The 22,830-nt window shown below is 51.3% G+C and overlaps 1 protein-coding gene and 1 long non-coding RNA gene across 2 annotated transcripts in view; one reads left to right on the top strand and one right to left on the bottom strand.

Moving 5' to 3' along the window:
- Positions 1 to 6,056: 6,056 nt before the first annotated feature.
- The window catches only part of LOC148093426 (uncharacterized), a 67,657-nt gene continuing 50,883 nt past the window's right edge, over positions 6,057 to 22,830 (bottom strand). The window contains exon 6 of the long non-coding RNA XR_015714236.1: positions 6,057 to 6,374. This is a non-coding gene — a long non-coding RNA (uncharacterized LOC148093426). The remainder of the gene's footprint in view (positions 6,375 to 22,830) is intronic.
- Positions 14,117 to 22,830, top strand: part of MAP3K1 (mitogen-activated protein kinase kinase kinase 1) — a 54,701-nt gene continuing 45,987 nt past the window's right edge. Inside the window, exon 1 of the mRNA XM_087815242.1 lies at positions 14,117 to 14,454. Within this exon, the coding sequence (XP_087671368.1) occupies positions 14,117 to 14,454 (338 nt within the window). The remainder of the gene's footprint in view (positions 14,455 to 22,830) is intronic.

The following is a 22,830-nucleotide window of genomic DNA, read 5'->3' as shown; positions in this document are numbered from 1 at the left end:
GCGCCGCTGGACACGGTTTTCAGGTTCATCTCACCAGCTCCTTACAGCACCCCTGAGGGACAGGCATTATCATCTCCAGGTACGAAAAAGGAGACGCAGGAAATCAGATTACGCGTCTGGAGCCCCAGAGCGAGAGGCCATTTCTGACTCGAAGCCGTTCCTCGCCGGGACGCTCAGTGCTCACTGTCGTCATAACTGCTCACCCCAGTCGTGACCGCGTCAGGCAGGTGCTCCCGCTGCTGAGGGAACCACGGAAACAGCCACGGCCTTCCTCGCCGCCAGCCTCCCCGCGACAGCCTTGTTCACTCTCACTCACAGTTAGTCACTAGAAACACAGTGGCTTACTAACTAATTTCTGTAAAATCAAGCAAGCAAAAACAAGTCGACAAGGGAGCCTGTGGTGTTTACACGGGAATCTCCGCTGCGTTTGCCACGTCGGGTGCTCGAGACCATGAAAGCGGAAACCCAGGGCTGCGCCGAGTTTCTCTTCGGGGAACCGCTGCCTGAAACGCAGGCCTGGGAATGAAGAGCCCGGGCCTGGGTGATACCAGCACCTTCTCACTCCCAAGCAATTCAGTTCCTTTCCGATTGACTTACTTCCCCACACAATCTGGGCTCTTCCTTCCTGGGCTTGACCAGCGACTAGGAGGGCTCTATACACGCGTGAAACACGAACAGCTCCAAAGAGGTCGCATGGCTCCAGAACCGTCTCTGCGGCTGCTGTGCCAGTGTTGGGGAGCACGCGCTCTGGGGGGCTGGGGGGGGCTGAGGATATGGGCAGGATCGAGTCAGAAAACGGAAAATCCAATCTATAGCAATCCCATTTGCAGCCATAAATTACAGCTTTACTGACAAAAACACTAGTTCAAAAGGATATTTCTCAGTAAAATGTAATCCAGAGGCAACTGGCTCGCCAGCGGCCCAGGGGCTCCCTTCCTCTCCTGGTTCACAGCTCCTTAGGCCCTGAAGGCGCTGAAGGCGCATTTAATGTAAGGAAGGGCCAGAGGCTCCCTGAAGACAGAAGAGTGATCGATGGGCCCTTGAAACTTTACAGGTCTAGCACAACCAACGAATCGAGCCGAAGAAAAGCAACCGCGTCATTAAGCGAAGTGATTAGTGAAAGGACATTAAGTACGTTTCCCTTAATTATCTTCTTTACCCCCAAAAGTATACGGAGAAAATAGCAAAACTAAAGGTTCTCCCATGAGTGGGGGCAGAGCTAGAGGCCGGCCATTAGGTATGAGACATAAATACAATCGAGTGTTTTCTTTATTTATTTTTTACAGATTGGACCCCCTGATGATTCCTGTGGGTTATGCCGCAGGCACAGGTTCGTTCAATGGAAAACCAGGGCCACAAATCACCTGCAGCCAGGCCTCCCAGGGGCACGTGCAGAGCTGGATGGAGACGTGCGGTTAAGAGACAGAAAACAGCACCAGGAGCACACGATTTATCATAACAGAAGACAAAAAGCACTTATTACATACATTTGCTATATTTCCAGATTTTATGATCACCCAGTTTTTCTAATTATTCAACCAATTATTCTACCTAATAGACCAGCACTCATCAAAATGTCATCACTCATACCCTGTCCTGCCGGCAGAGTTAAATTGTAATTTGGGTTATCTAAGAATTCAGTGTTTACATTATTATGACCACAGTTCACAGTTAATCCATGAAAAACAACCGTTTTCCCTGAAGTTAATGTCGCTGTTGTGTTTTGGGTTCTAAGTGCCTTAATTCAGTTCTGCTCCTGGAGGGTGGTGGCAGTTACCAAGTCGCCCCCTAGAAGCTCAGGGTCTACCCTCAGCCACGACGCACGTGGGCCTGTTGCAGGAACGCGTGTTCATCAGGGTCACCTGGGATGCGGCAGGTCCTTTCACGCGGGGACGCCTGGCGTGTATCACCCTCCTGGCCGGTCGGTAAGGAACCAGCCTTGTGCGTCTCAGTGCCCAGCATCCCCAGCTGGCCTGCGTCTGCAGATGTCCTCCCTTGTCTCTCAGTGAAACCCAGGGGGGCTTTGTAACTCGGGCCCCACAGTGAAACTGCCGCCTGAGAACCCATCCCACGCGGGTCTTTTCCGTAAACCGGCCACGGTGCTGGTGAAAATGGCCATCACTCCACGCGCAGTGGCCACGGGAAAATCCCCTGCCCATCCAGCCTCTCAGGAGACTGGCTGGCCCTGCAGGCCTCTGGTGGGAGATAAAACACCTGTTTTGCTGAATGTTGTCCTTCCCCCTCCAGGAAGGCCAACAGTTGAGCCCCTGTCCAGGACATGTAGCTACCTGGTCACTATTCACCCCGTGAGAATGTGGAAAAGGCAGTGTTGTACTCATAGTATTTCGCTGTGAGATACACCACCTTTTACTTACCCATCCCCGGGTGACGGGCGTTGGGCTGTCCCTTCAGCGATTGTGAGTAATGCTGCTGCGAACGCTCATGTGCAATGATTCTCATAACCCTGAATTCTCACAGGTGTTTATCCAAGAGTGGAATTTCAGGGGCGCGTGATAACGCCGCGTTTCATATTTTGAGGAACTGCCAAACTATCTTCCGAAACGGTTGCGTTATTTCGCGTTTCTGCTCTAAACGTATGAGGGCTCCGACTGCTCCCCGCCGGCACCAACACTTACTGTGATCGGATTTTGAGGTCATCGCCGCCCTGGTGGTGTAAAGGGTGCTTCGCAGTGGTTGGGGTTCGCATCTCTCTCCTGGCTGATGCTGCTGAGCACCTTGGTCATGCCCACTGGTCATCTGTTTCTCTCCTGTGAAGAAACGTCTGTTTTAACTTCCCCTCATTTTAAATGGGTTGTCATTTTATTTGGAGTTGAAAGAAATTCTGAGTTCAACTCCCTTTGCAACCTTCAGCGGCTCCTTTGCCAAGGTCTTTTGAATGATAGACCCTCCTTGTTTGAAAATCTCTTTTGTTCACACGTTTTCTCTCTGGTCTTCTGGTGCCCGTCGGCCACCTGGGCTGGGGGAACATCCCATGGGAGGTCTCATGTTCGCTTCTGCTTTCCCGGGGAGCCAGGGGTTTCACTCTGGGATCTCACATCCTTCAGGGGTGTTAAATCGGCTCCACTTCATGCCCAGCTGGAGGTCAAAGGCCCCCCCACAATCTCCCCTTCTACTCAGAGCCCAGGAAAAGACCAGTTCCCCTGGCAGAGGTTTTCGAACCCTCCTGTCACGGTGTCCCAACTTCATGACGGTGTCTCAGTTTGGGGTCCCTGCCTCGTGCGGGCCCAGGCCACACCTCTGTCCCCCTTGGGCCTTAAGCCCCACCCCCTGGGACACGGGGTTGTCCTGGCTCACTGTCCTGCCTGGGGGCTCCCACATCGCTACCTGAGAGCTCACTGAACGGTGGGTTCTCAGGCCCCCCCCCCCCCCGGAGCTCCTGAGTGGGAATCTCCTTTTTATCACACTCTTCAGTTGGCTCCATGCGCCTGGAAGCGAGAGCTTTGAGAACCTGCCTCCGAGATGCTCCCAGGTGAGTGAATGCTGCCTGGCTGGTGCAGGTAAGTGGCAGGACCCTGCTCCCTCTCTGCCCTTTAGAGCTAGTAATGCCTTTGGGAAATGCCACTTTTCTAAGTAGCTCCGTAGTGATTCAGTTCAGTGAAGGTTGGTCAATACCCTGGCGGCTGCTGTCCTGAGGAGGGAAAATATAAACAGGCACAGCTCTGAGAGAGAAACACTGGGCTTGATGAGCTGTTAAGTTGTCCAGCGTGGTAATTGTGTTTGATTGTTGCAAGAAAGCTCTAAAGAGCAACAGTAATCACCCTCAATCAAAATACATATTATATGTAATATGTATATATTGTTAATGTTGCTATATAATTATATTACATATAATTGTAACAAAGAAAGTCTGAATTCAACTTCTATAAAATCATCTTTCATTTGAAAAAATACAAAGCAATGTAAAATAGACAAAATTATATACAGCCTCTCCCCCAAAAATGTATACACGCTTTGAATAATTATAAAGGCAGTGTTTATTAAAATACATCTCATTTTCAAAATGTTATAGAAATCAGCTGTTACAGTGTGTATACATCTTTTAGGACACCCTGTATTTATAATATATTAAACCAGTTACATAGTATTCAGCTGGAGCCCATCACAAGGTCACCGTTCGCTTTGCTGACACAACTCCACAGCCACTGTTCCTATCTGAGCTTTTTGCACCTTAAGCTGCGGACAGAAGTAACGGGTGTGGAAGAAACAGTTTATCAGCGTGTGTCTGGGTCGAAGTTCCCTGGAGCTTTTACAGCTTCAGGTGCCGGAAGTGACTTTCCCCGGCTTGGCGGACACACCCTGGGGTGGTCTGTGCCGCTCGAAATGTGAGATGGGAAATACACAGACTCCTGGTTTCCGGGTGAACGCTGGGCAGCTTGTGCGGTGACAAAGCGCATTGTTGACGGCAGGGTGGCCGCATGCTGGACGCACTGGACTGAGGCCTGGGCAGCTGGGTCCATGTCGCAGAAGGAGAGCCCCTCATTCACTTCTTCTTCCATCCTGGGATTTCCTGCAGGCGTCCAGGCCAAGCTTGTAAGAAATAAACCTGTTTGCTCCAGGGCATGCGGGCAGGCTCTCTTTTAGTTTTGTTCTTTTTATGAGAGAAAATACAGATGAGGCTCCTGAAAGATGTACTTTCCATAAACAATGCTGTCTGCCTAGCTCACCTTTTCTCTCTCCAGAACCACAGGCTTGGAGGCTCCTGCAGGACAGCGATCCTGCCCGAGGGGCCTGGGCCGCACCAACGGGCTGTTTTTTCCGTGTTGGTTTAGCAACAGAGCAACATCCCATTAGGAAGAAAGCCTGAGAAGGTCTTTGTTGGAAGGATAGCTTCCTGTCCTTACTTCAAGGACATTCGCATGCCAGTGGATGTCTAGTATTTTAGGGTAAATCCATCCATCCACACACGCTTAAAATCTTCTTTCTTTCACTAGCCATTCACTCGACACGTGCCTGCTGTGTGCCTCGTAGACGCCGGGCACTGCGCTCGGGGCTGCGGCTACACAAGCACAAAAGTTCTTCAGTCCTCAAGCTCCAGGAGTTTTCATTCCAGTGGGAGGGAGAAGCGTTGGGAGCAAGTTACACCTGGGGAGACACAGGCACCACGCAGGTGTGTGGCCGCGAATGCACAGGCGGCCCTTTCCTCACGGATTCGTGACAACTGGCCAGGACCTCAGGTCCCCGCTTAGCTTGAGCCCAGCCGCGCATCCGTCCCTCTGGCTTTGTGATCGTGTGGCCGGGACGAGTCAGGTGACCCTCTGTGCCTCGGTGTCATCGTTTGTGAAGTGCAGGTAATAATTACCCCCCTTGCATAAAGCTGATGCCAAGATAAAACCAGTTAATACATGTAAAGCACTGGAGTTTGCACATGCGTCTAAATGCCAATGACAATCATCGCGCCTCGTTCTCGGAAAGATGTGTCGCGTGAGAGCCGCGGCCTCCAAACGTTAAGTCACCGGGGCAGGAAGAAAACGCCAGAACTCCGTCCCTACTTTTCTAAACTCTTTTCAGTTTCTGTTATTGTGTGTCTCACACGTATCAGTAGAAAGGAACATGTATACGTTTTATTAGCAAATAAATAAACATCTTCTAAAGTCCCAGAGAAGTAAACACCAAAAAGATCATTGATCAGCAATCACGCTGGAGGAAATATCCACCGAGGGCATTTGACTTCCAGTCCAGGGGACTTTCTATTTCAGGTGTCACTGTGCTGTCACGGAGTGATGTGACGACCGCAGAGGCTGGCGACATGTGATGTGATGACCACAGAGGCTGGCGACGTGCGATGTGACGACCGCAGAGGCTGGCGACCCGCGAGGCGACTTCTCCGAGCCCTGCCTCGTCGGGGTGCGAGGACTGACTCCTCCAGCGTTTCCTCTTGCGCGCCTGTGCTCGCTCCGGCCGGTCTGTCACGGGGACGTGGCGAGATGGGAAGCCGATGAAAGCACGCGGTTACTACACGCTCGGTAACGTACGTCAAGGGCACACTGCAAGTGGTACATCGCGGCTCCCTTCCATGCACGGCCTCGCTCACTGCAGGGAGCCGTCCTGCTGTGTGGAAATGTCCCGTCCTGTTCCCACTGTGCCTCTGGTCAACATTATAAACTCTCTCAGACAGCTGGTTGTATATTAGAGTCTATTTATAACAGTCAACGGACAACCGCTTGTTTCTGGGGAATCCGGCGATCTTGCTTCGGGAGACAATGGGGGCATTTCTTCTTCGTGGAGCGGGGAGGCCGCCGGCTCCACAGACATTGCCCCTCTGTGTCCTCGCCGTCTGCGCTGAGGCTGCCCCGGGTGCCGATGCTGAATCAGCCCAGCACAGAGGGCCGGCCTGTCAGTCAAGGTCCCTGGGGCTGGACAGTGGAAAGCACAAAACAACAGTACTTTGAGGAGCAAAGGACTACCGAAGTCCCCGTGGCTCTGAGCAGGGCGTCCCACCCCGCACATCTGCAGGAGCCTCGTGGAGCTCTGGGTGGCGGGTTTCCTGTAGCTCCACGGAAGATGCGGCCACCCGGTGACTTGTTAGCATTCAACACCTTATTCTGGTTGATCTTGATGTGCTTTTTTAAATTTTAGAATTTTTTAAAAAACTAGAATACCATTGTTGACCAGACTAAAATCTCCAGGTCATGAGTGGGCAGTGGAATAAATATGCTAATGGGGAAAAACCTGTCTGGGTTCCTAGAGAATCCCTCACATAATGTTTTTCCACCAGCTCTAACGTACTCTGAAGGCTCCCTGCCCTCCCCAATGTTTTGAATAATAGAATGGGTAATGATATTGAATTTTAACATAGCGTGATTAGGTTTTTTAATATTAGGAAGAATATAGAAGAAAATTTAAATGGGCTATATCCTTACTGCCCAGATAGCACTGTTTCTATTAAAAGGAAACTGTCATTAGTAAATGGTGAGAATGCTCAACTGAACACCTTTAAACTGAACATTAAATGAAAACTAAACCATTGTTCATGATTGTCAGTCCAGAAAGAATGTGCATCCACACCTATGGATACATCGTACCCATGGGGGTTTTAAACAGTTCACTTACATATGAATAAATACATTGTATCCATGGGGGTTTTAAACGGTTCACTTATACACAACCACCATCAGTCCACCTCCTGGTTCCCAATTCTGGTTCCCATTTATTCTGTGTCACGTGTAACACTGGCTACATCTCTTTTTGTTTTATTGTGTCTCCTCCAGAAGATGCTAATGATTACAACAAACATATGATTTTTATGAGAGACGTTTAAGGGTTAATAAGAAGTAATAAATTTTGTAAGTTAGGATTTCAAAATTCTCACTTTGTTTTTCTAATCACTTTAGTAACTTTCTGAAGCATTGCTTAACCGTTACTTTTCTATGTACAGGGCAGGGCAACAGTAGGTTTACAGGTGTTCATACGAAAAACAATACAATAATTAATAAATAAAAATACAGAAATAAGCTCTGTTTCATGGACTCAGGACCGTAAGCCCGCTCTTGCCCACCCCGTATTTTCAAGGCCAGTCTGGAGAGGAGCAGCCCTGAGTGGCAGCAACAATTGGTTCTGTGCTCGTCTGGAACCCAAACCCAGTCCATTTGGGTCAAGACACCTCTGATGGTTGGTCCTGGGGCATTTTTCTCGCAGTCTCTGTCACAGTAAGAGGTATATTAATAGTGAACTGCAGACGAATTAAGCCTGAGTCCTTCGAGAGGAGCCTGTACCGGCCACATCACAGCTTTGGCTCCTCCATCCAGTTTTGAGCCCTGGAGTCTGGGTTCCTCAGAGAAGTGGAGCCATCAGGATGGTTTATCGTGACTTATTATCAGGAATTATATGACAAGGAACAAGATTGATTATAAGAAGCTCGGTTGTAAGGAATTGGCTCACACAGTTATGGAGATTGAGGGGTCCCGGGTCTGCCGCTGGCCAGCTGGAGGCCCAGGACAGCTGGCGATGTAGCCTCGGTCTCCGCCCAAGGACAGGAGGAAGACATCCAAAGGTCGGGCAGAAAGATAAAGTTCCTCTTACTCTGCCCCTTTGTGGGGTTGGATAAGGCCTACCCCCACGAAAGACAGGGATCTGCTGGGCCCAGCCCACTGACTCAAATATTAATATCATCCAGAAACACCCTCACAAACATGCTCCCACAGACATGCCCAGGATATTGTTTAACCTGAGGCCCAGTAAGTGGACATCAAATCAGCCATCACAGTGGAGCGTAAGCCACATACCCAAATTCTAGCTGCAAGGGAGGCTGGGAAAATAAGTATCTGGCCTTTTAAGTTTATACAGTGAAAGAGAGATTCTCTGTCTTAAGACGAGAGATTCCTCAAACATGTAAAAAAAATAAAGGTCAGATCCCGGGTGACGGAAAAGAATGGCAAGTGTCCTACAGACCAGAACCCAGTTTTCCTGGTTCCCAGGGCAGCGCTTTCTTCACTACGTAGTGGGGGCCACGACTCTTTCCTTTCCTTTCAGGAGTCAAGCTGGCGGGGTGAGAGAGCGCTGAGCTTCCACTCTTCAGTGTGCATCTAATTATTTCTACACTGGAGCAAATGCCACGGACTGATGTGTTCTTCATGGGAATCTGAGCCCCGCTCTCTTTGGCAGAAAGTCCTGACTATTTTTGGAAGCTGGAAAAAAATTCAGAGAATCTGGTTCACTTTTGGTCATGTACAGTAATGTTATTTTTATGTATCTAGGACAGGGACATGGTCAGTGTTTATTTTTGATTGGCTTTCTGGGGATGCAGGGGTGGGCTAAGAGGTCAGCAACCAGGCAGGAGAGTCGCTCGCAGCTGGCTGCATCCTGTCCTCTTGGTCTGCACGTCCCAGCAGAGGCCCTCTTCTCCCCGAGTGCCCCGGATTCTCTCCCTGCAGGGCCTCTCTCTGGTCGTGTTCCCTTCGATTCCTGCTGGAATGTTCTCTAAGGCCTGGCAGAGAGAATGTGGACACCAGCATTTGAGTTGTAGGTCTGTCACTTAATTGCGGTGGGTGTTGAGCAAGTTACTCGGAGTCTCTGTTTCTTTATCTGTGAAACAAAACCGCTGAATTAAACTTCCCTAATCGGGGTGCTTTTGGCTACAGATCAGAACACCCAAGAAAAAACAACTCTAAAAATAGGGACATGTTATGTCAAAATGAAAATTCTGGCCTGGGGTCACTGCGTGGGCAGGTCCAGCCGCTCAGTGAAATAAGCAAGGACACAGGTTCTTGTCTCGCGGGCCTGTTGTCTTGAGCAGGATGTCTCTCCGGGTGGCCGCAGGTGGCTGCTGGACTGTTCAGGCGTCGAGTACATCAGACCAAAGAAGAGGAGGGATTATTTCCTGTGCAGCTTGTTGGGGGGGGGGGGGGGGCGCCTCTCCTAGAAGACCCTGCCCAGCCAGTATCTGATTTCTAGAGGAGATGAGTCTTTAAAACAGAACTTTGAGATCCTCTGAGACATCAGAAGTGATTTAAAAAAAGATGAAAAGTTTCCTTCCGTGGTGGTACTCGGCCAAATCCAGGGTTTCCTTACCTTAAGATAAGCTGCATTCCAATATTTTGGTACACGTCCGTGAGCAGAAGCACAACGCCCACCCGCTTCACCCTAACTCTTTAGCACTAAAGAAGGGAGTCTCGAGCATCCCCCCGCTTGGAACACTCTCAAAGGACAGCTGCTCTTGGTCGCCCTCGGCCTCCCGGAGGGGCTGTGAGCCGCGCCACGGTCTGCAGAGCTGAGGGGCGCAGCCCTGCTCCCCAGGAGGCGGCAGGGGCCCCGCCCTCCGCGGCTGCCAGTAAGCGGCGGGCGCCCTGCAGGGACTTCCTGCCTCGAGCGCGCGGCCCCACTTTCACTTCATCTTGGAAACAATGTTTCTTCCCAGCTCAGTCGGAGGGGGACTCGCAGGAAAGCAGAGATGCTGCGCCAAGGGCAAGCATCAGGGCCGTTTCCCCTTCTCGGTTGTGTTTCTTTTTCAGTTTAGTTTTTTGGGGTTTTTTTCAACTTAGCAAAAACACTTTAATTACTGGACGGACGGAAAAGTGTGCACCGAACGCACTGTAGGGATTGGGCTCCTCAAAGTTGTAATTTCAGAGCCAGGTTCAAAGGCTGCACGGCTAAAAGTTTTGCAACTGAAGTTTGGGGACCATAAGTAAAATGTTATAAAATGTAATGTTGCCAAAAGAGAATCTGATATGCTAGCATTTAATGTCATTCTCTTACCCCGCCCGAAATGTAAACTTCATAATGTTTGTAAGTTGGTGGACTTGTTATAAAAACACTTTTATTTTCAAAAGGTTAAGTTATGAGTCTAACTAAATCTGAGCCAGGACAAAATCACTGGTAGCAAGACACACGTGTTTGAAAGATCTATTATTTTATATTTTATGTATTATTTACATTGACAGGTTTGTTACCTATAATTTATTATTTTAGAAAAGAAACATGCCTGTTTTAAGATGTAAAAAACAACATGGAAGTAAAAGTGAAAGATCCCCCATCCAACACCCACCCCAAGACAACAGCGAGAAAACAGACCAGAGACCTCTGTTCCCATCGCCTCACAGCCCTTGAAATGTTGAGGCAGGACCAGCAAATAATGGCTACATAATTTGAACTGGTGTCAGACTTCCATAAAATTTTGTCGCTAACATGGATGTTAAATGTCATCTAGTTCAGGCTCCTTTCTTTGAAAATGGAGACACTGAGACCCAGGAAGGGGAAGTGACTGAATGATTCACCCGACGCCACACAGGCCATGGTGGGACCAACCGAGGACTCCCTACGCTCAGCGTGGTGCTTTTCTGACTAAATCGTGCCATTTCTTCAGAAAATGATCACTTGGCTTTTCCAAAACATCCCCAGTCCTGAGAACTGTCTGATAGGAATCTGTTCGCTATTGAAACACAACAAGGTAAGAAATGTCATTTATAATCTCGCCATAAAGACATCACTAAGGGCTATTTTTAAAAAAAATGTTTATTTTATTTTCCCATCACCATTTATCCCCTCTATGCCACAAAAGGCTATTTTTAAAGAAAACTGTCAGAAAGGTTATCTTTTCAAGCATCTCTGCAACAGCAAGCTCCTGAGGGTTCCCAATGGCTCCAACATTGCAATTTGTTATTAAAACGGTAATAAAAGTGAGATCCTGGCTACAGCACTGTCTGAGGCTGACGTAAAACAAGGGGTCAACATAGGCATCTAAAGTAAAAATGAAATAAAAGAAAACTGACAGTTACTAACATAAAATCAAAATCAATAAGGGGGGGCAGAGACCTTAAATCTGTTAGAGGTCTATAGCTGCCAGCAGACAGAGGGACCCTGCAGGTCTGCACATCCCATTAGACTACATTCTAGCTTGGTTTCTTTGAAGATATAGGAGATTTGCTTTAAGTCTCCATATGTAAAGCTTTTATTTATTGTAATAAAATTCTTTAAAATAATAAAAGTTTTAAAAAGTCATTGGGAGTGATTTGTATATTTAGGACAGCTGAGTTTTAAACGCATAATTTCAATTCCTCATGTGGTTACTTGACCTGTGATTACTGCCGAGTTTATTCCAGCCATGAATTATTTTCAGCCTGGGGAAGAGCTAATATTTGGAGAGCACGTACTAAGCACCATGTGGTTAACGTAACTTCAACTTTATTTTACTGCCAGTCTCGTTCTCCTCGGGGTTTCTAAAAGCAGGACTTGTGACGGGATTCCTGTGCAAAGAGTTGATGTGGGAGGCGAAGGAGATGCTGCAGAGATGGGGGAAGTGAGGCAGGGAAGGCAGCTGATCAGGGTTGTGTTTCCTAGCTGGCTACCACCGTGGGTACATGGAGTTAATCCCTCAGGGAAAAATCCAGAAACCACTTTAGAACAGGCTCCTGAGTCATCCCACCCAACAGGTAAGAGCGCTGGCAGGCAGGTTAGTGTGTAGCACACGGCTCTGGGAGAGATGCTGATTCCAGGGGTGTAAATGCTGCCGCTGAGCCAAGGATTTTCTCCGCTGGAAAATAATTATTGTTGAGACCCCGAGCCTGCTGCTCCTGATGTCACATTGCTTCTTCCTTGGCAATTCGGTTTCCTTTGCGTCATTAAAGAAATCAAACAAAGGCAGTCTGACGTTTGCCTTTGTGAAGGAATATAAGGCAGGAGCCAGCAGCTCCAAAACCAGAGCTGGGGTCTCCCCACTGGCAGCCCCGCGGGTTACATTCGGTTACATTCGGTTACATTCCCTAAGATTGTATCAACGTTGCCCTCAGTCAAGCAGGTCCTGAGGTTCTTTTTTTCTCTTAACAGAAAAAAGGTTTCTCAGTGTATAGATGCGTAATGACAACCCAAATATTTACATAAAAGATTAAGGAGAAAATGGCTCAAAGCACCAAACCCCAGGCAAGAGACCAGCACTGAGCTTTGTCATCCGCGGAGGTGGCCGCGGAGGTCAGAGGACCCGGCTGGGGGGTTAGGTGGCATTTGGAACCCCTGTCACTCCCCCCCTTTTCATCGCTAGGGACAAAGGAAGGGGCAAAAGGAAATGTTTTGCTGGAATCCCTTCTGCTTTGCTATTCTGGCCAAACTTCAGAATGTTTTTAAGGCTAAAGGCATTCACTTCCTTTCTCAGTTACAGGTGCCTGAGCACGTGTGAGCAAATGTAGGGTGTTTTTTTGGTGTCTTTTTCCGATTTAAACCGGAAAGAGGAAGGTATCGTTTTCAGTTTAGGGTTCGGTGGGCCATTGGGAAGAGCCGGGCACACGGCTACCACCAGGAACGCGTGTGAGCACAGCCTGCACGTGCACTTCACGGATTTACCCAGACTTTCAAAATCTGTCCCGGTGGAAGTATCTTCTGGCAGATGTTGTAGGGCACTCAGAGCACGAAGCTGAAATGAAATCGGGCCGGTTATGAAAACCCCTGGGTGTCCCCGTCCTCCTGGACTAACAGTCACAGCTCGGGAGAGGAACTGTCCCTTGATCTCGTTCCAAGAAGTCGGGGTGATTCCGTGGACAGTTGTGACTCTGGTCTGAACGCACCAAGAGCACAGGACAGGGCGGTCCGCTGGCTCAGGAGGGACCCGCCCCACCGTCTCCGCGCTTCCGAGTAAGCCTGGGGACGCACCCGGTGGTGGGCGGGAGGTTTCCCGTCGCCAGCACGGCTGCTGGGGGGACAGGGGGACACGGGAACGCGAAGCAGCGGCTCCATGCGCCATGAAAGGTCGAAAACCATTAACCTGTGAACGCGCGTTTTCACCGCCGGCACCTCGTGGCCGCGCCCCGGGCTGGAGGGCCGGCCCGCAGTGTGGGGCGGGGCGCGGGCCCGGCGTCGAGGGGTGCGGGGCGGACCAGGCCCCAGGCCCCGCGCACCCCCAGGCTCGCCGTCGCCCCTCCCCTCCCGCGCTGCGGGCTACCCTGTGACCCGGGGCCGCGCACACCTGGAGCAGGTGTGTCTCCAGCCCGGCGCGGGGTCCGGTCCGAAATTCGTGATTTCGGTTTGGGAGCTGTAGGTCCCAGGACGCCGTGAAGTTTTATTTGTAGCAAAAGAGGGGGCAGAAGACTCAGCAACTTTTTAAACCCTGTGTTTCTTTGGTCCGGGGCAGCGCGTCTGCGGGACGTTGAGTCGCGTCCGGCGGGGTCGGGGTCGGGGTGGGGGTGGGGTGGTCCGTGCCGGCTGCCCGACGCCCAGGGGAGTCGGCAAATGGGACACGGTGCCGGCGTCCCCAGCACGCGCCGCGCCCCGCGATCCGAGCGGCCGTCCCGCCGGGGCGCCTCCTGTCGCAGGGGCGGCGGGACCACCTGGGGCAGCGCGCACGGCGCCCCCTCCACCTGGGCCCGCTCCCGCCGCCCCGAGTCCCGGCTCTCGGCCCCGGTGTCGCCCCAGCTCTGTCCCCGCCCCCGCGCGCGGCCCTCCGCCCGCAGCTCTTTCCCCCCCGGAGCCCCGCCCCGACCCCAGGATCCGAGCGCTTCCAACCCCGCTCCCCGCGCGCGTCCCGCCCCCGCGGCCCCTCCCCCCGGAGCCCCGCCCTCGCGCGCGCCCAGGCCCGCGGGCCGCGCTCCCGCACTGCGCAGGCGGCCTAGCGCCCCGCCCCGCGCGCCCCGCCCCCGCCCCTCCCTCCGCCCCGCGGACGCGGCCGCGACAGAAAATGGCGGCGGCGGCGGGGACTCGCGCGTCGTCGTCGGGACTCGCGGGCGCGGAGGCGGGCGGGGGGTCCCTGCAGGCGGGCGGGGGCCGCGAGCGCGCGGACTGGCGGCGGCGGCAGCTGCGCAAAGTGCGGAGCGTGGAGCTGGACGCGCCGCCCGCGCCGCCGTCCCCGCCCCGCTCCCCGTCCCGGTCCCCGTCGCCCGAGCCCGCGGGCGGCAGCGCTGCGCAGCCGGTGCCCGAGCCGCCGCCCCCCGGAGCCGCGAGCCGCGCCCCCGCCCCCGAGCCGGGCAGCAGCGGCCCCCCGAGCGCCGCGGGCACCGAGCCTCCTGCAGCCGCCGGGTGAGCCGCGGGCGGACGGGGCGGGCGGGCGGGCGGGCGGGCAGTGGGCGCTCGGACCGCGCGTCTTGCGCCCGCGGGACCGCGTCTCGGATTGTTCGCGGCCGAGTGACAGGCGCGCGCGGGGGCCGCGGGGACCCCCACCCGGCCCCGGCCCGGGGCGCGGGGGAAGCGGCGAGGCCGCGGGCCTGCGGGGCGAGCGCGGGCAGGTGCGGGCCGGGCCTCGGGGCGGTCGGGAGCCTGTCACGGCCGCGGGACCGGCCCGGTTCCGGGCGGGGGACGCGCCGCAGCGCGGCGACTTCGCGGCAGTTTGCGCTCGGCGCGGGCCCCCCGTGCCGGCCTCTCTGCGTCCCGACGGGGTTCGGGACCCCGCTCCGAGCAGCCGCCGGGACGGCCGGTGCGGGGACAGGGCGCTCGTGCAGCGGGGCTTGCGGGGCGCAGGTCAGGCGCCTGCAGGTCCCCGCGGGAGAGGAGCCTTTCGGGTGGCAGCGGCGCCCCGCGCGCCGGGCGCCTGACAGCTGCCGAGCGGAGTCGGGCACCGCCGCCCCTGCCGTCCGACCTCGTGCCCACGGTCCCGGGGGCTGCGCGGCGCCGGCCTCGGTGTCGGCAGATGTGCTGAGCGGTTGGCACTTGTTCTGAACTTGATTATTTGTCTAAAGTCACCGAATGTTACTTGGAGGTTGCCCCTCCCAAAAAAATCCTAAAAAATATGACCGCACCGAGCCACGGCTACGCCGGGAGCAAGGGACACGCGTGACCGGGGTCGTCCGTGGGCACTCGTGCCGCGGTCTCGCCCGTGGCGCGCCCCGGCCTTCCTGCCCCGGGCGAAGCCTCCCGAGAGGGTGCTTTGAGAGCAGCTGTTCCCGCAAACAGGCTCCAGATGAAAACGGGGAGCCCCAGGCCTGGCACACTCACTCTACCTGTTCTCGCGAGACCCCCTTTTTGGATACGGTCGGTCATTCGGCGTCGGCGGTGGCTGCAGGGCCGCGTAACGAACGTGGGTCCAGCCGGACGGAGGGGGTGCGCCCAGGTCCCCTCTAGGGCGCGTCGCCGCCGTGGGTGCGACCCTGGGCCGAGCAGCACCGTGGTCTTTAAAAACGGGTCTCACCGGCCTGAGTGCTCGCGCGCCCACCTGGGTGTCGCGCCTGAAGCTCTTATGTCAAAGGGTCATTCTCCAGCTTTTGAAATACAGTGATTTCCGCGACCCCCCCATTTCCTTGTCAATAGGGTTGAAGTTCATTTGAATCTGTTGGTATAAACACTTTCATTGTAAGCTGTTCAGTAAAATCTCAGTTGAACTCTACATTTTAATTTTCTTGACAATAGTTACATTCATACTTTCCAGAGGAAAATCTAACAGATTTTGAACTATTTTTATGTTGCAGTAGTAGCATGGGTCTGGGGACCCTTTCTGTCTAAAGAAAATCCTGTGATATTTTATTTCAGAATTTCCTTCAGTTTTGAATCTTTGGATGTGGAAATTGAAAGTGTAGAAAATACATTTGTGGAGCATAAGTTACATAAATAATACTCATTATAAAGAGAAGATTTCAGGTCTGTCCCTCTTCTTCAGGGTCGTAACTGGAATCAGTGAAAGCCTTGTGCCTGTGAGTGGCGCCCAAGGGTTTGGAATTTTTCCTTGTATTACAGAATCAGGGGCTTTTTCTTCCAATGTACTGTCTTTGAAGAAAAATTACAGTGTTGCTCTCCATTGAACAGGCTATTGTGAGTTTGGTAGATATAATTACCCCCTCCTATTTTTGTAACTTAAAAAAAACCACACACACCCTAGCTATCAGTTTGCTGGCCCCACGAAAGAACAAGGTGTCTGCGCTTGTTAATGTTGGTTTTTGTTTAAAACCGAAGCTGTTTCATAGGCTGCCTTTATGCCTCATCTAGCACTAGGCTTTCACTTCCTGTTAGAAGCTGCTGGGCTAAAAATACAATGTAGCAATTTTTTTTTTTTTTTTTTTACTAGAGGGGGTATAGGAACATTATGACCTAAAAATAAATTTTTAAAAACTTAAGTTGGTGACTTTATAAAACAATAGAGGTAGTTACATACGTTAGTCATGCATGAATTTGTAAGTTTTGTAGCTGTGAATTGTCTCCGAGTTCTATTTTAAATCAGGTAAGAGAATTAACACACTCTTCAAAGATTAGCCTTATTAAATATAATTCCGAAAGAGAAATATGAGCGCTAGAGTCGTTGCCAACTTCTGTTTTCTTTTCCTATCTGATTTTGGCAAGGGTGACTGGTTAACCAGCATTCCTTGATCTGCGATTTCCAATACACCATAATAACTCCATTTTGTTAGAGACAAAAAGCAGGAAGCAGCCCTGTCCGGAGATACTCTCCCGTCTTGTCTCGAACCTCAAGCCCACGTTGCGTGATTTAGAGACAGTTGCTGACCTGTCCACTTGAAGATTGCAAAACAGGAAAAAAGAGGAGTGTCCTCTGCCTTCAGCAGGAGCAGGAGAGCCGGCTGCAGCTTGCCGAGGCCCCCGGTGATCGGCGCTTGCGGCTGCGAGCATTCCAGACGCAGTGCTGGGGTGGCCAGGCGTTCACAGGGGCGGGCTCCCCGAGGGCAGCGGGCCTTCTCGGGCGCTCTGGGCTGGACAGCACAGCACTGCCTTTTGTAACCCACTTCTCTGGGTAAGAGGCATTTCTCCGAGGAGACGGTGGTAGGAAGGCGTGGCGTTGGAAAGTGACCGAGCGCAGGTGCTGCTCGGAGCTGCAGGCCCGCGCCTCTCCCTGGAACGGACACTGTGGTGTCAGGGGGACCAGTCCCTCCTCGGGCTCCCTGCTGGCCTCAGCCCGACCTCCCCTGACCCGCAGTCAGGGCTAGCGCTGCTGAACGTGGGGATGGGTGCTAGACCAGAGGGAGGACGCGCAGGGGGTAAACCCAGGTGTCTCAGGAGTGCTTCAAGGACGTTTTTAAACAGGAGAGCAATGGCCAGGAACAGGCTGGCAGCAGGCGGCTCCTGCAGTCACCGCCCTGCCCTCCACGTGTGGTCACTGCCACCCGCCAGGGCGTCGTAAGTTCGGTTTTGGGGCAGAAACTCATTGGCGATGCTAAAGCCCACACCAGAAGACAGATGGGATCCACACTCGGGCCCACCTGGCTGCACAGACCACCTCTCTCCTCCCTTCTCTGCTGCCTCCGTTTCTCTCTCAAATGAATAAACCGGTGGTTTTAGGGAGCAGCTGCTCTGTAGTGAACACAGGCTCTGCAGTGCCGTTGCCAGCGCCTCTCGATCCGAACGTCACGCACGGCCTCTGTACCGCGGCCTCGTCCGTGTGATACGGGTAAGCCGCTCGGATCACCCCGCGGGCGTGGGGAACGCGAGCGCCCCTGCTCCGTGGATTTCTTGACGTGTGCTGCGTTAGGTCATGAGTGGAAGAAGTTCACATTCCTCCCTCACCGTAATCTCCACGCGTGGAGAGAACTGTTCAGTGTGGCTGGCCCTGCCCCTGCCCCTCAGACCTCCTCCCAGCGCTCGGCCTCTGCAAGGCGCCCTCTGCTCTGCGTGAGGGGAGAGGTTGCGGGCGCACGGCCGGTTCTGTTGGTGGATTGGGGGACGAGCATGTGTCCCAAGACCACGTTAAGTGCGGTGATGCAGGGAACCCCAGATTAAACACGAGTGCTCTGAGTCCCGCCTGTAGCCACCTACCGCACCCCTCTAACGCCTGAGGGATCAGGCGTCCTCCCGGGTTTGCAGCTGAGGTGGTAGCTTTGTTCCCCTCTCTGCTTGTTGCTTGGTCAGCTGTGTTTGCCCTTTGCCTCCAGCCTCTTTCCTTTTTCTTAGGACAGACATAGTAGAGTCTTTCCTTTCCCCCCATGGTGGGGAAAGGAGCCTTGGTACAGATTATTTTCAGACTGTTCTTGTGCCTAAATCAACAGGAATATACATGAAACTGCAAACTCAGGTGTGATTTTTTTTTCTTTCTTTCTTGAAGGAAGAAATAAAAGCGGGGACATGGGGAGCAAGAAACTTGGCATCTGCCAATGCCGGTTGTAAAATTCAGTCTTATTAGAAACAGCAACTCTGCCAGTTAAGAAAACAGCATGAGGACATGTAAAATACGCTCCAGGGCGTAAGATAACCAGGGAGATATCCCGTCTTCATTTACTCTGCGGGGATCCCAGTTGGTTCAGGTATGCTTGGAATGGAGAGCTCTGCTGGGTGATTGAGGCCTGTGGAATACCAGTCTGATCAGTTCGGTTTAATAGATTGAGACGTGGGAGAGTGTCAGGAACTGCTAAGTTCTTAAGACCTAGCAAACTCACTTTCCTGAAAGTACAGTCACCTGGAAATTATTAATTATCAATTAATGAGAACGTCAGACCTCTTGGAGCCTGGAGGTCCCTGAAGCTTGCACAGTGCAGTGGTTAGTGTGTTAACCTGGGTTATCACGTGTAGGCATTGTAATGAGTGTGCAGCAAGGGAGGTGGGTGCTGGGCAGTGGGTGGAGGCTTTACCCCAGACTACAAGATGTGGTCATTACCTTTCTTTCGTGCCCAAATAATCATTTAACTGATATATTATCAAATAATCTGCAAACTGGTCCAACAGCAAGCACTCTGAGTCACAACTGTCCGTCGTTAACAGACAAGGAACTTTGTCTGATTCTTCACACCACCCAGTCTAGCGTCTGGGACCCATGAATAGTACTAGTTGCCCATGAATGTTAGGGTGAATTATTTTTTCTCAAGGTAGTTGTTTTAAAATTAGTGTATCAGATGATTACAAAAGTTTACTGTGTTGTGATGTTAATCAAGATCTAGCTTAAGGCAGGCTTGAAGGCAAGAACTGTTTCTTAGGAGCTTTGGTACATCGCTTGATACTTAGTAGCAGTAGTTGGTGTTTAACAGCTGAGTTGATAATATTGACTAATTTTATATAATGTAAAAGTTAATTAGTTTAGTAACTAAGTGTAGTTACAAAGTAACTGGAGCCATACTCAAACTGGCAAATAGTGAGGAGGTTGAGGTTCTGGTATTTGAAGGTGTCTGGTTGTTTGGGCTGATGGGCAGGTCCTTCTGATTTTGTGAACCCTGATGATTCTCCTCGATGGCCCCCCCATCCTCCTCTTGAACATCAATATCAGATCCTGGGGGGTCCCAGGGCTTCTGTCTTCTTTGACCCCCCCCCCCCCGCATGCCCTTGCCAGTCTTATTAATGTCTGTAGATCAATTATTGGCCATTCACAAAGGATTGCAGAGTTTATTTTTCGAGCCATGACCTTTCCTAAACTCCAGACCTCACTGTTCACAGGACACATTTGTACTCAGGTATCTGAAACCAGGGTTTTCTCTGTACCTGTCCCACTAACATGCTCCTTGCTCATGAAATAGGAGAACCAGGACCTAGGCGTTATCTTGAGAACTCCTTGGATGTAGCCCCTCGTTTGAGGCTGCTTCCCTGGTGCCTCATGTGGACTCATGTATCACCTGCTAACTTGCTCCCTGTCCCTGCTTTCTCCCTTCCAGTCTGTTCTCCATGTTATGTGGCCAAAATGTTTATTTAAAAATGTAAATCTGATTATAAGTTTTCCTCTAAAAAAATAAATTTAATTTTTAAAAATTAATAAATTTAATAATTTTAAAACTTCCAAATGCTTTCCATTTGGATAAAGACCAGAGAATCTGTAACATGTCCATGGAGTCCCCATGTGGTCTGGCCCCTGCCTGCCTCCGTCTCCAGCCACACTCGTCCCTACTCCCGCAGAATTGCTCTCTTTGATTTCCTCAAACTCAGCACACCACCGCCTGCCACAGGGCCTTTGTATGTGCCAGCACCCTCTGCCAGGAACACTCCCCAGTCAGCTTGTCATTGTTCAGATCTTAGCTCACTGATGTGATTTTACATGTTATCTCATGCCTTTCCCAGAAGACTTAGTCCTGAGTGGGCAGGGCCTGTGGCTGGATGGAGACCCAGCATCTAGCAGGATGCCTGGCACAGAGTAGACACTCAGCACATGCTGCTGAATAAGCAGGTGAGGGTGCTAGTAATGTGGCAAGTTCAACCTAGCAGGTGACCTGTTCTTCCCCTTTGTCTAGACGCAGTGAGGGCCTAGCCGAGACGAGGTCATCTGGCAAAAGCCTAGGCAGTTGGCTCTTCCAGATCGCTGCCCGTGGTAGATCCACTGGGAAGCATCTGTTAGGCATGCCAGGTGCCTCCAGTGAGGGTGACAGCTGACGTGGCATGGAGGAAATAGCCACACTGCGTGGTGACCTACAGAGAAAAGAGGCCTTCGCTGTCTGTGTGTAATTCTGCACTTCCTAGGGAGCTGAGTGTGTGTGTCTGTGTGTGCGCGCATATACATAAGTAAATATGCACAAAATTGTGTTCTGCATTAATATAATGATTCCCTCTTTCAAGTTCTCAATGTTATGGAAACTTCAGATGCCACATTTAGAATTCTTGTCCTAATAACTGCACTTCACCCAAAATTCATTAATTTGTTATTGACAATAATCCTGCTCGGATGAGTAGAAGTTCACCTTTGCATTAAAGAAAAGATTTGCTGGGCAAGTGCTACAAGAGATTTCAAGAACCCAGGAGAGCCAAGAGCCCACGTAACAGGACACGTTTCAGGTTTGCTGTGGTAACTGAGCCTGCAGCACCCTTATCTGGAGCTGCTTCAGTGCTAAGAAGCGAGGGAGAAAGCTCTGAGCCGCCAGAGGCAGTAACTAAACCTGCGCTTTGAAGTTCTCTGATTTTACACTCAGAAGAGTCCAAGGGCTTTTGCTCGGAACTCGCGACACTTATTTAAGGCATTCTCACAGCCTTGCCGGGTGGTGGCCCTGAGAGGCTGCAGTTAAAAGCAGCCGGTGAGAAGGGCGGCTGGTGAGCAAGGTTCCCGAGAGCCAGCCAGGGCGGGAGAGCGAGACGCTACTCGCTGCTGTCGGGGGCCACCTGGTGTCGGGACGCGTACCTCGCACACCTGCATGGCGTCTGGATTATACGTTTATTGCATCACGGCACTGTCCAGCAGTGCCTCCTGGGCATCTGTTTCCCTATTTGTAAGATGAATGTGATCAGTTTATATGTGATTTTTTAAACGGTGGCTCATTCTTGCAGGGTTGTCCTGTTTCCGCTCAGGGGGCTGAAGTTAGAAAGCTTGCAGTGCTCGGAGCGTTTCCTACCAGGGGAGCTGTAGAAAGTGTTTGGATCCTTAACGAAGTAAATGGCTAGATCACCTGAGAGTTAGTCCTGTAGCTGTGACAACACTGAATTAATGCGTTTTCTGTAGAATTCCATCAAGTTGGTCGCCGCTCATCAGAAATGTCTTATGGATTGTTTATGTGGGAAAATGTTTGTTTTTGCTTCATTTGTTGGCCATTTTATACGTTGCAGTTTCTTTAAAATACTTAATAACTAACCACCACCAATATACTGGTTTATCTCCTGGTCAGACTGAGGAGTCAGGCGGTAAATTTCAGCTTTGTAACACTGACCACGTTTTCTGATTACAGGGGTTTCTGGTTTAATAAGATGCTACTTGTGAAAGCATTGTAATGTCTTCATGCTCTACGATGATAAATGTTTTGAAACAGACATTTCACAGTTATTTTTTTTCCCTTCTCCAAAATAATTGGCTACATCTGTTATTTATTTTCTGGATCTCTGTTGGTTTTCTTAAATTCTTCTTGGGCAATAAATCAAATTACTTTTATTGAACCTTAGGTTTTTAAGGATGTGACATTAATGTAGGTATTAATATCTCTGAAAAAGCTGTAGTGTTTAATCCAAATTTATTTTGAATTTTGGAAATACGTTTCAGTTATTCTGGGACACTGTACCTCCGTGCAGTTATAAAAGTCCTTATGGTGTGTGTGGGATTCAGAATTTATAGAATTGTCTTTAATAAAATGATCGGTCAGTCCCTCTGAAAGCAATAGTTATTTCAAAAATGTGTGTCTTTCTCACCTAACGGAAAGGATTGTGCCGTGTAGACTGCTATAGACCTGCTGGTTTCTTGTCTTTTGCTGGTTGTTTCACTCATGGGTATAGAGCGTCTTTCCTCATGCCTGCATGGTAGTCCATCGTGTGGACATCTCATGGACCAGTTTCTTGTTTTTAGACACTTATGTTGTTTGGTTTTTGGTTGTTCTGTGAAGCCTCAGGGGCTACCATTGTGTATACGTTTTCATGTATTTGTGTGTTTAGTTCTGTAAAATGAATATACAGAAGTAGAGCTGCTGGGTGAAAGGATGTGGTCATCTAGCCACTTGCCCTGATGAGCTCTGAGCTGGTTGTCGTTTGCCGCCAGCGCAGGGGAGGCCTGGGCCCACCTCCTGCCCACAGCGGACGTGGTCCATTGTCCACCTGTGCCAGCTGGTGGGTGGAGGGTGGTCTTGTCCTCATGTT

Source organism: Miniopterus natalensis, chromosome 3 (genome assembly GCF_054644295.1).
Source record: "Miniopterus natalensis isolate mMinNat1 chromosome 3, mMinNat1.hap1, whole genome shotgun sequence".
NCBI classification, from domain to species: domain Eukaryota; kingdom Metazoa; phylum Chordata; class Mammalia; order Chiroptera; family Miniopteridae; genus Miniopterus; species Miniopterus natalensis.
The sequence above is the reverse complement of the archived record's forward strand: the minus strand, read 5'-3'. Positions and strand labels throughout refer to the sequence as shown.